General features: G+C 36.1%; 1 protein-coding gene across 1 annotated transcript in view; it reads right to left on the bottom strand.

Annotated features, from left to right (window-relative positions):
* LOC106871176 (serine/threonine-protein phosphatase 4 regulatory subunit 4) overlaps positions 1-14372 on the bottom strand; it is a 225708-nt gene that overhangs the window by 188748 nt on the left and 22588 nt on the right. Inside the window, exon 2 of the mRNA XM_089365402.1 lies at positions 1010-1083. Coding sequence (XP_089221528.1) covers positions 1010-1083 — 74 coding nt within the window. The remainder of the gene's footprint in view (positions 1-1009; positions 1084-14372) is intronic.

The raw sequence follows: 14372 nt of genomic DNA, 5'->3' as shown, positions 1-14372 counted from the left end.
ATTTTGGAATAAGGCCAGCATTTTTGGGGGAGGGATAAATTGATCCCAGTACTCAACTGGTACTTATTTATTGACCCTGAAAGGATGCAAAACAAAGTTGTTCTTGGCAAAATTTAAACTCAGAATATAAATATGAACTATGATGCTGCTAAGTATTTTTCCCAGCATTCTAACAATTCTGTCAGCTCACCACTTTAATAATAATAATAATAATAATAATAATAAATAGTAATAAGGTACTGTAAGGAGCTGTTTGTTGATTAGTTTAACTTGATCAGATCATTACATCAAAGGTAAAGAAAATGAGAAAATCATAAAATATGCAGACTTGAGAATAGATGTTGGGAGAATGTGGAATATGAAAGAATGGTATGAACTGTGATTGGGGCATTTGGGTCAGCAATGAAAATCTTTGAGAAACACCTTTGCACAATTGAAAACTCTCCCAGCATTGATATGGGAAAAGATAACACTTTTGGAAATAGCAAATATTCTGTGGTAAGTATTGTCTATGTGAGGTTTATATCACTTTGGAAATGAAGGAATAATAGCAACAACTTTGTTGGATAAAGGTACCGTAACAAAGTGTTTGTTGATTGAGGTAGCTTGTCAAGGAGATTATTATATCAATGGTGAAGAAAATGAGAAAATTGTACAATATGCAGACAGGAGAATAGCTGTTAAGAGAATGTGGAATATGAAAACAAGAGCGGTACCAATTGTAATTAGAGCACTTGGGTTGGTGATGAAAAATCTTCAGAAACCCCTTGATACAATTGGAGTCTGTCCCAGCATTACAAAATTACAAAAGGCAACACATTTGAAAACAGCAAATATCCCATGGTAAGTACTGTTTGAGGTTACACAACTTGATAAGGAATTAATCAAATGATCCCGTATTATCATTATACTGATAATACGGATCAAATGATCCAGTATTATCATCACTGTGCAAATGAAGGAATAATAATAAAATTACAACATTTAGAATATTAAATTTTTTACTTACTGTAAAATATAAACAGCTCGGTCAATATCAGACAAATCTTCTGCAACAGTAAGAGACTCAAGTTCTTCATTGCTCTACAAGGAATTTGGTAAAAATAGAGATTATTCAAGAGAATCCAAACTTTGTCCAATAATTAACTCTTAAATTAATAAATTAATTTAGATTTAATTTCATTTAAGCATTACTATACAATTGAACAGAGAAAGAAATTCATGTTTAAACATTGAATATAAAGCTAAACAGTAATAGATTTTTTCACTTCATTTTACCATTTTATATCCATATTTCTGGGTTGGCTCTGGTGAAATGGCTTTTATTATGAATTTAGACATTTTCAAAGTCACCTTACCTCTGTCTCAACTTAAATACTCTCTCACTTAACCAAGGAGGCTTTTTTCTTTTTCCTCACAAGTGCTAGTGCCACACACACACACACACACACAAAAAAGCCTCCATTATGCACTGTAAAATGGTTGGTTTTAGGAAACGAATCCAGACATCAAAACAATGACAATGCTGATACAGAGCATGATGCAGCCATGTGACTTGCTGGATCCTGTCAAAGTATCTAACAGTTGCCGGCACAGGAAAATGGATGTTAGATGATCATGATTGATGATGGTTGAAAAAAAAAGCATCAGATGAGTAAAGTGAGATTACCCCAGGAGAGTGGAGTACTCAACGTTTCCCACAACAATTCTCTCCCTTTTTCCAAATAGTGCTAGTCTTGGAGATGCAGATTAGATTTTGGGATTGATCTGGTACCGGACAAGGATTCTGGATTATTTTTCCCTGTTATTTTACTTAATTTTTGAGAGTGGTCGGGTTCATTTTTAGTATACTCGTTAGTGAGAGCAGTCGAGTTTATTTCAGATATTCTCATTTTAAAAATCATCTCTAGCTAAAAGAGAGGATATTGGTGCTGCCATGGCAGAGGTTTGCGCTCTCTGAGTGCTCTTGTTATTGTTATTTAACTCTAGGTCAGCCTTGGTTCAATGAACCCATGATCAAAGACATTCCAAGTCAACCAATTCCATCTTTTATTCAGACATGCTATACCAAGGACTTCCAATTCTTCCAAGATGGTAGGATGTTATTTCAGGGAAAACTGGCTGCTATTTCTGATAAGGGATCCTGGAGAGTTTCCCATGTTTACTTATTATGTTTAGTTCATGCTAATCCACCCTGACCTGGCAGACTTATAATCAAAGACACTCTGGTCATGACCAACCCAGAGTAAGATTTAATATGTTCTTTCTTCTTTAAGATTGCAATATCGGATTTGGTGAAATTTGACTATATTTAACAAGCTGGGAAGTTTGATAAAGGCTTGTTTATTGACTTATGATGATAATGATGGTGGTGATGATGATGATGATGAGAGAAGTGATAATGATGGGAATAACAATGGCTATTGTCTGTGACAACAGGAATGATGAAGATGGTAGCAATAGCAACAATAATAACAATAATGATCATGATGATGATTATGCAGTAAATATCTAATTAATTAGTTAATTAGATATCAACATTGTCATGACCTCTGACATTAAGAAAAAAGAAAAGGAAGAAAAATTGTAAATCAAACATTTTTAATTGGGTCACCATGTGACCTCTAAGATCCCATTTTGAAGTACTCCCCATCTTCAAAGCTATGTGTATGTATGTATATTATTTTGTGTGTGTGTGTGTGTGTGTGTGTGTGTGTGTGTGTGTGTGTGTGTGTGTGTGTGTGTGTGTATGCATGCAAGTATGTATGTGCATGAATATATATATATAATGTATATATTGTAGATTGATTACGTGCCTGCTAACCGCATGTCTAAATAATATTCTTGAAAGTGGCCATGACTTTCAAGGCAACAATGATGTCCATTGTGTTTAATTTTATTATGACTCTTTGACAATTCTGAAATAGATAACAATAATTTACACACACACACACACACACGCAAACACTCTCACACACTGAATATGAAACACAACAATCTCACTTGTGTACATTATCCATCCAAACCACCAGTTTATAAAACTTTAAAATCCTATGGACACTGCACTTCCTGTCTCTTTTGAAGTATAATAAAAAGTGTTCTCCCTTTGAAAATCAATGGTTGACTTTGATTCCATAGAGCAGAGTAGATGTTGCTGTTGACAGAATATCTGTTTATTACAAGTAACATTTCCAACTGAAATGGTGGTACCTACATTTTTGACAGCTAGGTAAAGTGAAGTAATATAGAAAATGGTGTTGCATATGGGGACCTAATTATCATCTCAAGAGTAATTAAAAAAAACAAATCATTATCACTTCATTCAGCTATTATGATCTGTTCACAATTATTTATTCATTAGCAATGGTTTAAGTAGTAATTGATTTTGAGCCAAGGTTTTATGACTGGATGCTTTTCCTGTCAGGTAAAGAATTTTTATATCCCACAAGTCTCTGAAGCTGCAGAGTGACCAGTCATAATATCAACATGTCCAGAATATTTGCTGTAAAAAATTTCACCATAAGACAAATCCTTTATATGGACAATGATAAAGTGTTGTTATATCTACATTTTAAATAAAATCATAAAATGTTTTGTAAAAGAATTAAATAGGCAAGTTTTTATTTGACATCAAACATTAAAAATTAACATGAGGCAATTTAAAATGAAACTTCTTATGGCTAAAATGTTTATGGTGAAATTTCCTACAAGTAATGGCAAAATCAACGGCACTTTATTATAAGCAGTGACAAACATTCATGCTTATTTACACACACACACACAAACATAATACGGTTTTTGTTTCTCAATTTCACAAGGCATTGGTCAGCTCGGTACAATTATAGAAAGTGCTGCATTGCCAGTCTGAATCTGAATCCATACGGCTGAAAAGTAAATTCCTCAGCCATACTCAGTCATGATATAATAAATTACATTTTAATCATATTCTTGCAACATGGCCATGGTATTTCAGGAAAGTGGCTCCTCACTAAGATACATCAGAGAAGTTCCACTCTCTCTTACACACACACATGTGTGTGTGTATGTGTGTTGGACTCTCTTGTCATAAACAAAAGATAAGTGTTCTTCAATTTCTTGCTCAACGACCTGCAGAAATGATTTGTTTAGAGTTATTAAATGTTAATGTTGTACATTAGCTCATTCCTGTCATCAAATCAATGTCACTTGAATAGGTGTGTGGCCTACTTCATGTCAGGTATTGAAGTGATTGCAGAGCAATGTAAAATGGAAGTGGTTTGCTCAAGAATACAATGTACCACCTAGTTTAGGAATTGAAACCATGAGCTCATCATCACGAGTGCAAAACCCTAACACTAGAGCAAATGTAAATATGTGTGTGTATGTGTACAGAGGTGCAGGTGTGGCTGTCTAGTAAGAAGATTGCTTCCCAACCACATGGTTCTGGGTTCAGTCCCACTGCATTGCATCTTGGGCAAATGTCTTCTACTATACCCTTAGGGCGACCAAAGCCTTGTGAGGGGATTTGGTAGACGGAAATTGAAAGAAGCCTGTTGTATGTGTGTGTGTGTGTGTGTATGTGTATATATATATATATATATATATATGTGCATCCATATATATTTATATGTGTGTCTTGGCGTCTGTGTTTGTCTGCACCACCATCACTTGACAACCGATGTTGGTGTGTTTATGTTCCTGAAATTTAGCAGCTCGGCAAAAGAGACTGATAGAATAAGTCGTAGGTTTACAAAGAATAAGACCAGGAATCGATTTCTGTCACTAAAGACGGTGCTCCAGCATGGCCACAGTTAAATGACTGAAACATGTAAAAACAAAAAAAAAATGCATATACTTAATGTATATGCTTTGTGTATTTTCTGGTGGCTGTTATGATGTAGTGGAGTATATAACTCTCATGTTGCCGATGTTAAAACAACTTAGAGTCAGAGACAGGCAAAATAACTTGCCTTCAATCCCATCTGGGAGTGATGGACATTGATGTTTCACCATTTTTGTGGTTTTTCAACATCACATACCTGCCTGGGTACATATACATAAATATCAAACAATAAGGAGTGCTCAGCACTGCTTTGGTATATATAGATTCTTTATATGTGTGTTAAGGCTACCATTGGTTTCATGCTAAGGAATACCTCAATAATTATCAAGCCTATCACAGGGAAACATTGGTGTTCATCTCCATTTTGGATTAAAGCATAAAAGTCACAGTAAGTTATAATAATATCAACACAAAAATTTTGATAAGGAAAAGCACAAAATATCAAAGGGTAACAACCCTTGGATGATTATCTCCCTTGGATTCAACTTTTTGGAAAATTGGAACTCTTGCAAATTTTTATATTCATACCTGCATTAATATTTAAGCCACACAAAATTTGTGCGCTTAAAAGTTTATATTTATATATATGTGCATCTGGTAGCCAAATGTTTATCACATGTTATGGTATCAAAATTTTGCAGTTTTTGTAATTTCATGAATTATTAGTTTGTGTTTTTTTTAAATGTAATATTCATGGATTAGTATACATATTTTTTTGTTTGAGTCTATGTATTATGTGATTTTTGTGCATCCACATGTACATGCACACAAACATGTAGCTGAATACATATGCATATATATATATATATGCATACAGAGGTATGCGTATACACACTTTAAATGTGTACATTTTGGATGTATACACGATTGTGAAGTTTCACGTATTCAAAGCATATTTTTTGTGCATAATTTCTGGAATTTTACATATCTTGCACATATATTTTTTACATGTTCATTACATACTGTTACACACATTTCAAAGTTGAATTTGTAAGGCTTTGGAGTTGTTGAATGATATGTTTGTTTATATTATGTAATGTCCTGGGTATGCACAATGCGCATATATCTGTGCTTGAGGGAGTTCCTCGTGAGGGCACGAGTCTTCTACGTATAAAGTTTTATGATGCATATGCTTAATGTTCATGCTCAGAGAAAAAAAAAAAAGCCTATCCTAGTTGGAGCAGCAGAGTGGATAGTGGGTGCTCTTTTAAATATCAGAGTGTAAAATATTGCGTATGCATGCAGAAAGAGGTTTTATCACTGATATTTAAGATATTAGCATTTGAATGGATAATGTTTAGCTTTTTAGTAAGACAAAGATCATATTTGGTGTGCTGATCCCTGTATTTTTGGGCTTTAGCAATAATGCTCCAGATTATCGGGGGTGGGGTGTTGCTTACTTCAACATCTTTCAGTGTCCATATCATGTTGGATAGGGATGTTACATATCTTTTATTTTTGACTCTGAATGATGCCAGGTACTGCATATATCTTTTCTTAAGTTACCTACCATTTCAATCACGTCTTTATTACTTTGTTGGAGTCTGTGATTTTAGCCTTGTGTACAAGTTTTTTTTTTCTAGACAGCTATTATTCAAAGGACAGTGGTTCAAAGATCTACAATTACAATACCTTTCAGGGGTATCCCTGGTGGTTTATTCTTATTGTGATTATTATTGACCCTACATTGGGTAGGCAACAATAGCTAACTTTAACAGTATTTCTATTGAAGGTTTTATAGTATTTGTGTGAGTGTGGGAAGTGATTATTTATTAGTTTATAAACTTTACTGGCTGTTAGTGGTTACATTCATGCCATAAGGAGGATTGAGCCATAAGATTTTTTTGTCTTCCTAGTCAACTTACATTTGGTTCAATATAGTTTATACTACTCTTAAAATTGAACCTTTCTAATGCAACATTATATTTGGATTTATTGGAGGATAGGTTGGAGATGCACCTGCTAATGTTTTTAACTAATTGTTTAATGACTAACAGTGGGTTGTCGAAGCCTAACTATGTATAAGGTTTCTTCATTTGGCTTGTGGAAAGGTTTAAATTTACCTGTAATAAAGTCAAATTTAGGGGAGATAATCATACAAGAGTTGTTTACCTTGATGTTTTTCTTTTCTTACTGAAATTCTCACATGATTTTTATTGTGACTTTCTGTGACTTTTTGTAATTTAATCCAAAATAGAAATGAACACTGATGTTTCCATGTGACAGGTTCAATAGTTTCCTGAACATGAAACCAGTAGTAGCCTTTATACACACACACACACACACATATGAATTCCAGATAAGAAATTTTCAGCAAATGGAAGCATATGAACAAGTTTCTTTTGGTGAATTGGAGAAGACCATTGAGCAAATGTATCACACTTTTTACTTATACATACATACATATATATATATATATATATATATATATATACACACACACACACACATACACTTATACACACATATCTATCTATATATGTATGTAAACACACACACACACACATATATATACACACATTAGTATGTGAATATTAGGGGTATAATCCAAGCTGTGTCCACATAAAACACATCTACATGTTCATGTTAATCCAGTGTATGATGTATATAGATGTTTTATTTCAAATGTGATTTACAGAGCAACTGGAATTTTCGGTGAATTCATTTTGCAGATTAATTACATACGAAAACAGAAGACTGGAAGTGTTTGGTATATTTTCAATTTCATGTTACATGTATTTCACTTAAGGATAGGTGTCACAAACATAAACATGTAGTAAAAAAAAACATGTACTGGATCTCCTATCCATAATTCTTGAGACAACGAATAAAAAAATAATACCTTTGTAGCTCATTTCTTGTAATGAAACATGTATAACATGGAATTAAAAATATACCAAATGTTTCCAGTCTTTTATTTTGATATATTTCTGTGATACATAACTGAATTTAACCTCCTCCTCCTCATCATCACCGTTTAATGTCCGCTTTCCATGCTGGCAATCATTTATATTTGTTTTGTCACTGTGTGTGTGTGTGTGTGTGTGTGTGTGTGTGTAAAGAAAAAATGTGAAATTGGCACTGTTGATAAGGACTTTGAAGAGAATTGGCAGGGTCATAGGGTGGGATGTTAGAATTTACTATATATATATATATATAAATATTTATGTATATTGTATTGGAGTTCTATTGTTGTGTTGGTCTTAAGAATGTTTGTTGGAGAGCTCAGATGGAGAATGCTATAAGTAGAAGAGGTGGGGTGAAGAGTAGTGTAGAAGTAGGGGTTAGGTGAGGAATCGAGAGACTATGAACAAGAAACAGCTTTAAGTAGTTTTAAGTAGGTGTGGATAAGGAGGAGCAAGTAGGCAAGCAGGCAGAAATTTTAGGAAAATAGTCTGTTACAGTAGTAATACTGTGAAGACTTTGGTGAGATCAAATGTGCCCTGAAGAAATTGTGGAACCTTCATAAATAGTTAGTGAAAAGCTGACAGTATCAGGGGTGTACTGATTTGGTACGTTTAGAGAATAATCTTCAATATCTTGTTAATCTTCAAGATCTTGTTAGGTCATTAGGACACACACTAATGACTTCCTGCTTTTGTCTATTGTATATATCTGGAGCAAGTTGACTAGGTCTGGTCTGTCTGTCTCCCACAAGATATTTATCAAGATCATACATAGGTATGTACAATAGAAGACATTTTTAAGTAGAGTACATATCAGTGAAGTAGAGACTATGCCTCTCTATGATATAATGTCTTAGAAATACTACAGATGACTTTTTTATGTAGTGTATATTTAAAATATCATTACTGGTTCATTTATATATAAATATATGTATAAAAGATAAAGACCCCTTTCAGACAATGTTACACTGTATTACAGAGTATTTCTACAGATTTTAGCCAACACTCTATGTAATAGACAGATGTAAAAACCCTGTCTTTATTGCAACATCTGTGTGGACAAAAGAGGGATCGGCATGACTAGCTTCATAAATAATTACCTCATCTTGTCAGATGATAGCTATCTCACATTCAAGTGAGACATCTGTATGTCATTGAATTTAAGTGACAAAAACTTGACCAATGCTTTAACCATTCTCTCGGTTACCATATTAGGTTCCAGTGACAAGCATTGCAAGGTGACTGCTATTATTTTGAATGTAAGTTTTATGTCAGAGTCTCTTTCTCTTGACTTTGTTAGAAATAACAGGAACCTCCTCTATGCTTGGGAAATCTATTAAAACCATAGATAGGACTAGGGGCAGATACCACTATTCTGGCTCAGAGAAAGAGTAGAGCGCATGAAAGAAATTGAAAATGGCATTATTTACAGTTGGACCCCTTTCCTGTCATTAACATATATGTATGCATCTGTGTGTATGTGTGTGTGCATGCAAATGTGTGAGTATGCATGCACACACATAAGCTGTGGTTGCTCAACTATATAGTAATAGCAGCCAAATCTCACTCACAACACTTCTCCATCTTAGAGAAAATAAGTTTGGATGTTATGGGTTTAGAGACAAACATAAGGAAACATAAAAATATATTGAATGTCCATGGTTTCAGTGTCTTTAATCAAAGACATTCATGATCAGGTATAAATGGAGTCAGGCAGTGCATGGTTGGCATAAAATTGCAGAGATGATGGTAGTTTAAGAACTTTGCTACACAACTGCATGGCACCTTAGACAAGTACCTCACCAAAGCTTCAGGACCAACCAAAGCCTGATAAAGCAATTTAGTAGACAGAAAGTGAAAGAAGTCGGCGAGCTGGCAGAAACGTTAGCATGCCAGGCGAAATGCTTAGCGGTATTTCATCTGTCTTTACGTTCTGAGTTCAAATTCCGCAGAGGTCGACTCTGACTTTCATCTTTTCGGGATCGATTAAATAAGTACCAGTTACGCACTGGGGTCGATATAATCAACAATCTGTTTGTCCCCTCTGAGTTTAGCCCCTTCTGGCAATAAAGAAATAAGAAAGTGAAAGAAGTCTGTTAATATATGTATATAGAACCATATATAAAAGAAACGTGATGGCACGTAAATAGCACCATTTGAGCGTAATCATTACCAGCGTCGCCTTCCTGGCACCTGTGCCGGTAGCACGTGAAAAGACATTTGAGCGAGGTCGTTGCCAGTACCACTGGACTGGCTCCTGTGCAGGTAACATGTAAAAAATACCATGTGAGCGTGACCATTGCCAGTACCACCTGACTGGCCTTCGTGTCGGTGGCACGTAAAAAGCACCTACTACACTGTTGGACTGGTTGGTGTTAGGAAGGGCATCCAGCTGTAGAAACATTGCCAGATCAAATTGGAGCCTGGTGCAGCCTTCTGGTTCGCCAGTCCTCAGTCAAATCGTCCAACCCATGCCAGCATGAAAAGCAGACGTTAAACGATGATGATATATATATATATATATCCCATGGTCATTCATGAATGAAGGAGGCCTTTACCCTATGTAAATATAATGGCATGGAGAAGGGACACTGGTATGCATGGGTGACTGTTGGTCTTCTATAAAAACAATCTTGCCTGGACTTGTGCCTTGGAGGGGAAATTTCTAGGTGCAATCCCGTGGTCATTCATGACTGAAGGGGGTCTTTATCTTTTATACATATATATATATATATATATATATATATATATATGTATAAAAGATAAAGACCCCCTAGAAAGTTCCCCTCCAAGGCACAAGTCCAGGCAAGATTGTTATTAAAGAAGACCAACAGTCACCCATGCATACCAGTGTCCCTTCTCCATGCCATTATATTTACATAGGGTAAAGACCCCCTTCATTCATGAATGACCATGGGATACCAGTGCCCCCTCACCACTCCACCAATGTTAGCCAAGGAAAAGGCAAAGACTGATACAATTTGGCACAAGTGATGTCGCAACTCATTTCTATAACTGAGTGAACTGGAGCAACATAAAATAAAGTGTCTTGTTCAAGAACACAAGATGCAGCCTGGTCCAGGAATCAAACTCACTATCTCATGATTGTGAGCTTGATGTTCTAACCACTGAGCAATGTACCATGTCTATTCAGGTACTACACACTCATAATATATATATATCATCATCATCGTTTAACGTCCACTTTCCATACTGGCATAGGTTGGACGGTTTGACTGACGACTGGCGAACCAGATGACTGCACCAGGCTCCAATCTGATCTGGCAAAGTTTCTACAGCTGGATGCCCTTCCTAATGCCAACCACTCCGAGAGTGTAGTGGGTGCTTTTACGAGGTCCAGTCAGGTGGTTCTGGCAACGACCACGCTCAAAATGGTGTTTTTTACATGCCACTTGCAAAGGAACCAGTCCGGTGGCACTAGCAACGATCATGCTCGATTGTTGTTTTTCACGTGCCACTGGCACGTGTGCTGGTAAGGTGACGCTGGCAATGATCACGCTCGAATGGTGCTCTTCATGTGTCACCAGTATGGGAGCCAATCTGTGGCTCTGGTAACGATCATGCTCGGATGTGCTTTTAACATTCCATTGGCATAAGTGCCAATCAGGTAGTATTGTCATCGGCCACGTCAGTGATTTTGATTTGTTTACACTTGCTTCAATAGGTCTTTGCAAGAAAAGTTCATTGACCAATGAATGAGGGGTATCCATAAATGGGCTGGTTACACCCCACGTTTGGATGTGCTTTTAACGTTCCACTGGCATGAGTGCCAATTGGGCAGTACTGTCATTGGCCACATCAGCGATATATATATATATACTCTGGTTGTGAAGACCTGTTGGGACAAGTGAAATCGTAATTGAACCATATTCGATGACTGGTCACTGCGCCAGTGGAGCACTAACAGCACTGTCCGAGCGTGTTCATTGCCAGAGCAGCTGTCTGGCTTCCGAGCCAGTGACCCGTAAATCGCACCATTTGAGCGTAATCATTACCAGCATTGCCTCCCTGGCACTTGTGCCGGTGGCACGTTAGAAAATCATTCGAGCGAGGTTGTTGCCAGTGCCACTGGCAGCTGGCATGTAAAAAACACCTTTTTGAGCATGGCCGTTGCCAGTACCACCTGACTGGCTCCCCGTGCCGGTGGCACGTAAAAGTACCCACTACACTCTCGGAGTGGTTGGCGTTAGGAAGGGCATCAAGCTGTAGAAACTTTGCCAGATCAAATTGGAGCCTGGTGCAGCCTTCTGGTTCACCAGTCCTCAGTCAAATCATCCAACCCATGCCAGCATGGAAAGCGGACGTTAAACGATGATGATGATGATGATATATACATGTATGGATAAGCATATTTGTTGGTGTCCTCTTGTCTTGAAATTATATTAATTGTAAACAAATATCTGTCATACAAACACTGTGATTCATTTGCAATCTTCTATGAAAACATGTCTGGCCATTGTGCTGTTTATGCTTGAAAGACCAAGAGAAACAGTACCTTGCTAAAAAAACAGGTGAGAGTTGGTGACAGGTAGAGCATCTGGGTGGTAGAAAATCTGCCTCAAAGAATTACACCTGATCCAAGGAAAGATAGTATATTAAACTACCCAGCACCCCACCAAAAAAAAAAAAAAAACAAACAAATAATAAAGATAACTCTCATGGAAGAATAATTGCTAGATAAAAAGAAGGAATAGAAATTGAGTTACTGTCCATAAAAATGGTTTGGTTATGAGATAAGAATTAATGACAATGAGAGAACATCTAGGTGGTCATTTGAATTGTTAGAAATAGTAGCCAATCTCCCCTAAATTACACCTTACTATCTTTAAAAAAAGTAGGATATATTAAACCATTGTTTTCAACTGTTGAGGCACAATGCTATGATGTACTCCAAGGAAGATGAACTACATTACTAATACTTGTATGTGTAATTTACGATTTCAGAAAAATCTATACTAATCTTTGAGCTTCTTGGAAAAAAAAAATGTTCATAATTTTGTTTTACACTTGGCTGAGAGGTTAAGTAGTTTAATTCACAACCATGTGATTTCAGGTTCAGCCCGACTGCATGGCACCTTGGGCAGGTACCTATAGCTAGGGGTAACCAAAACCTTGTGAGATGGAAACAAAGAAATCCGTTGTCTGTGTATGTAATGTATCAATCATCATCATCAACATTTAACGTCTGTTTTTCCACACTAGCATGGGTTGGACAGTTTGAAAGGATCTGGCAAAGCCAGGGGTCACACCAGGTTCCATAGCCAGTTTTGGCATGGTTGCTACAGCTGGATGCTGCCCTTCCTAATGCCAATCACTTTACAGAGTGAACTGGGTGCTTTTTACATGGTACCATCATCAGTGCTTTTTACGTAGCATCGGTACCCATAATAATGCTTCTCACATGACACTTTCGCTTTAGGATTCCAACTCTGTTGTGGTGGGCGAGTCATCTTGAGTACAGCAAAGCACAACATGCCTCACTCCTCTGTCATCTCTTTTGTAAGACTCAACGTTTTTGAGATTGGCCTTCAACTGGTATGTATATTGTGTAATGTATGTATGAAATGTCATATATGTGTATGTATGTGTGCATGGAAGTGTGGGTATGTGTCTTTTTGGTCTGACATCACATGAGAGTTGTAAACAAACAACACCATCATACAAGCGGGGATTTTCATTTCCAAACCACTGTGAAAACATGTCTGGTCAAGTGGAAATATTACTTTGCTTGGAAACAGAAGAGTGTTGGTGACAGGAAGGGCATTCAGCCATAGTAAATGTGTTCCAACACATCTTGTGTTACCCATGCAAACATAGAAAAGTGGATGTTATGATGATGATGATGATGGTTTCTGTAGAAATACACTGTTTTCATTTTGATTCTGAAAATAATGAACAATTTTGATAAAATAATTTGTCATTAAATAAACTGAAGGCTGAAACATAAATTAAGATAAAATTTTGATGGAAGAAGGTTTTTAATTTAGATCACTTTAACCCTTTTGTTACCATATTAATACTGAAATGCACAGGCTTTGTTTCAATTGATTTTGAAATAATGAAGAATTTAGTAAGTTAATTCTGTTCATTATGAATCTGGTGTTTGGAATATGAATTAACATGATATGTTGATGGAAGGTTTTAATTTAGATAATTTTAAAACAAGAATTTTGAATCATAGAATCAGGGGTGGTGGTCTCAAGAGGATTGCTATTAAAGTGATTAATAAAAGAAGCAGTGATAGTTTTGCTTAAAAGTTTTTACTTTGGAAGTTTGTTTTAAATTTTCCATAGATTTTCAATTTTCAGCTTTCCACGTGAAGAGCACAAGTTTTGTCACAAATGAGAACCAAAACATTGGATGCCACAAAAAAAAAAAAAAAAAGGAGCAAGAAAGAAAGAAAGAGAAAGTGGGTCAGGAGAAATTGACTGTCACAACTAGAACAACTTTAATTATAGGTCTGTTTGGTCAGACTTTTGAACCAAAACAACAACAATTATCACTGGAGTTATGAAAAAAAAAAAAGATTCGGTTCCAGTTGAGCAGTATTTTTTGATGAAGAACTATATTCTAAAAGAATGGAATGCAAAATACGCTGCCAAACTTTGCTTAGAACACATCAA

Source organism: Octopus bimaculoides, chromosome Z (assembly GCF_046866305.1).
Source record: "Octopus bimaculoides isolate indiv1 chromosome Z, ASM4686630v1, whole genome shotgun sequence".
In the NCBI taxonomy this organism is placed as follows: Eukaryota; Metazoa; Mollusca; class Cephalopoda; order Octopoda; family Octopodidae; genus Octopus; species Octopus bimaculoides.
This window is presented reverse-complemented; position numbering and strand designations above follow the sequence as displayed.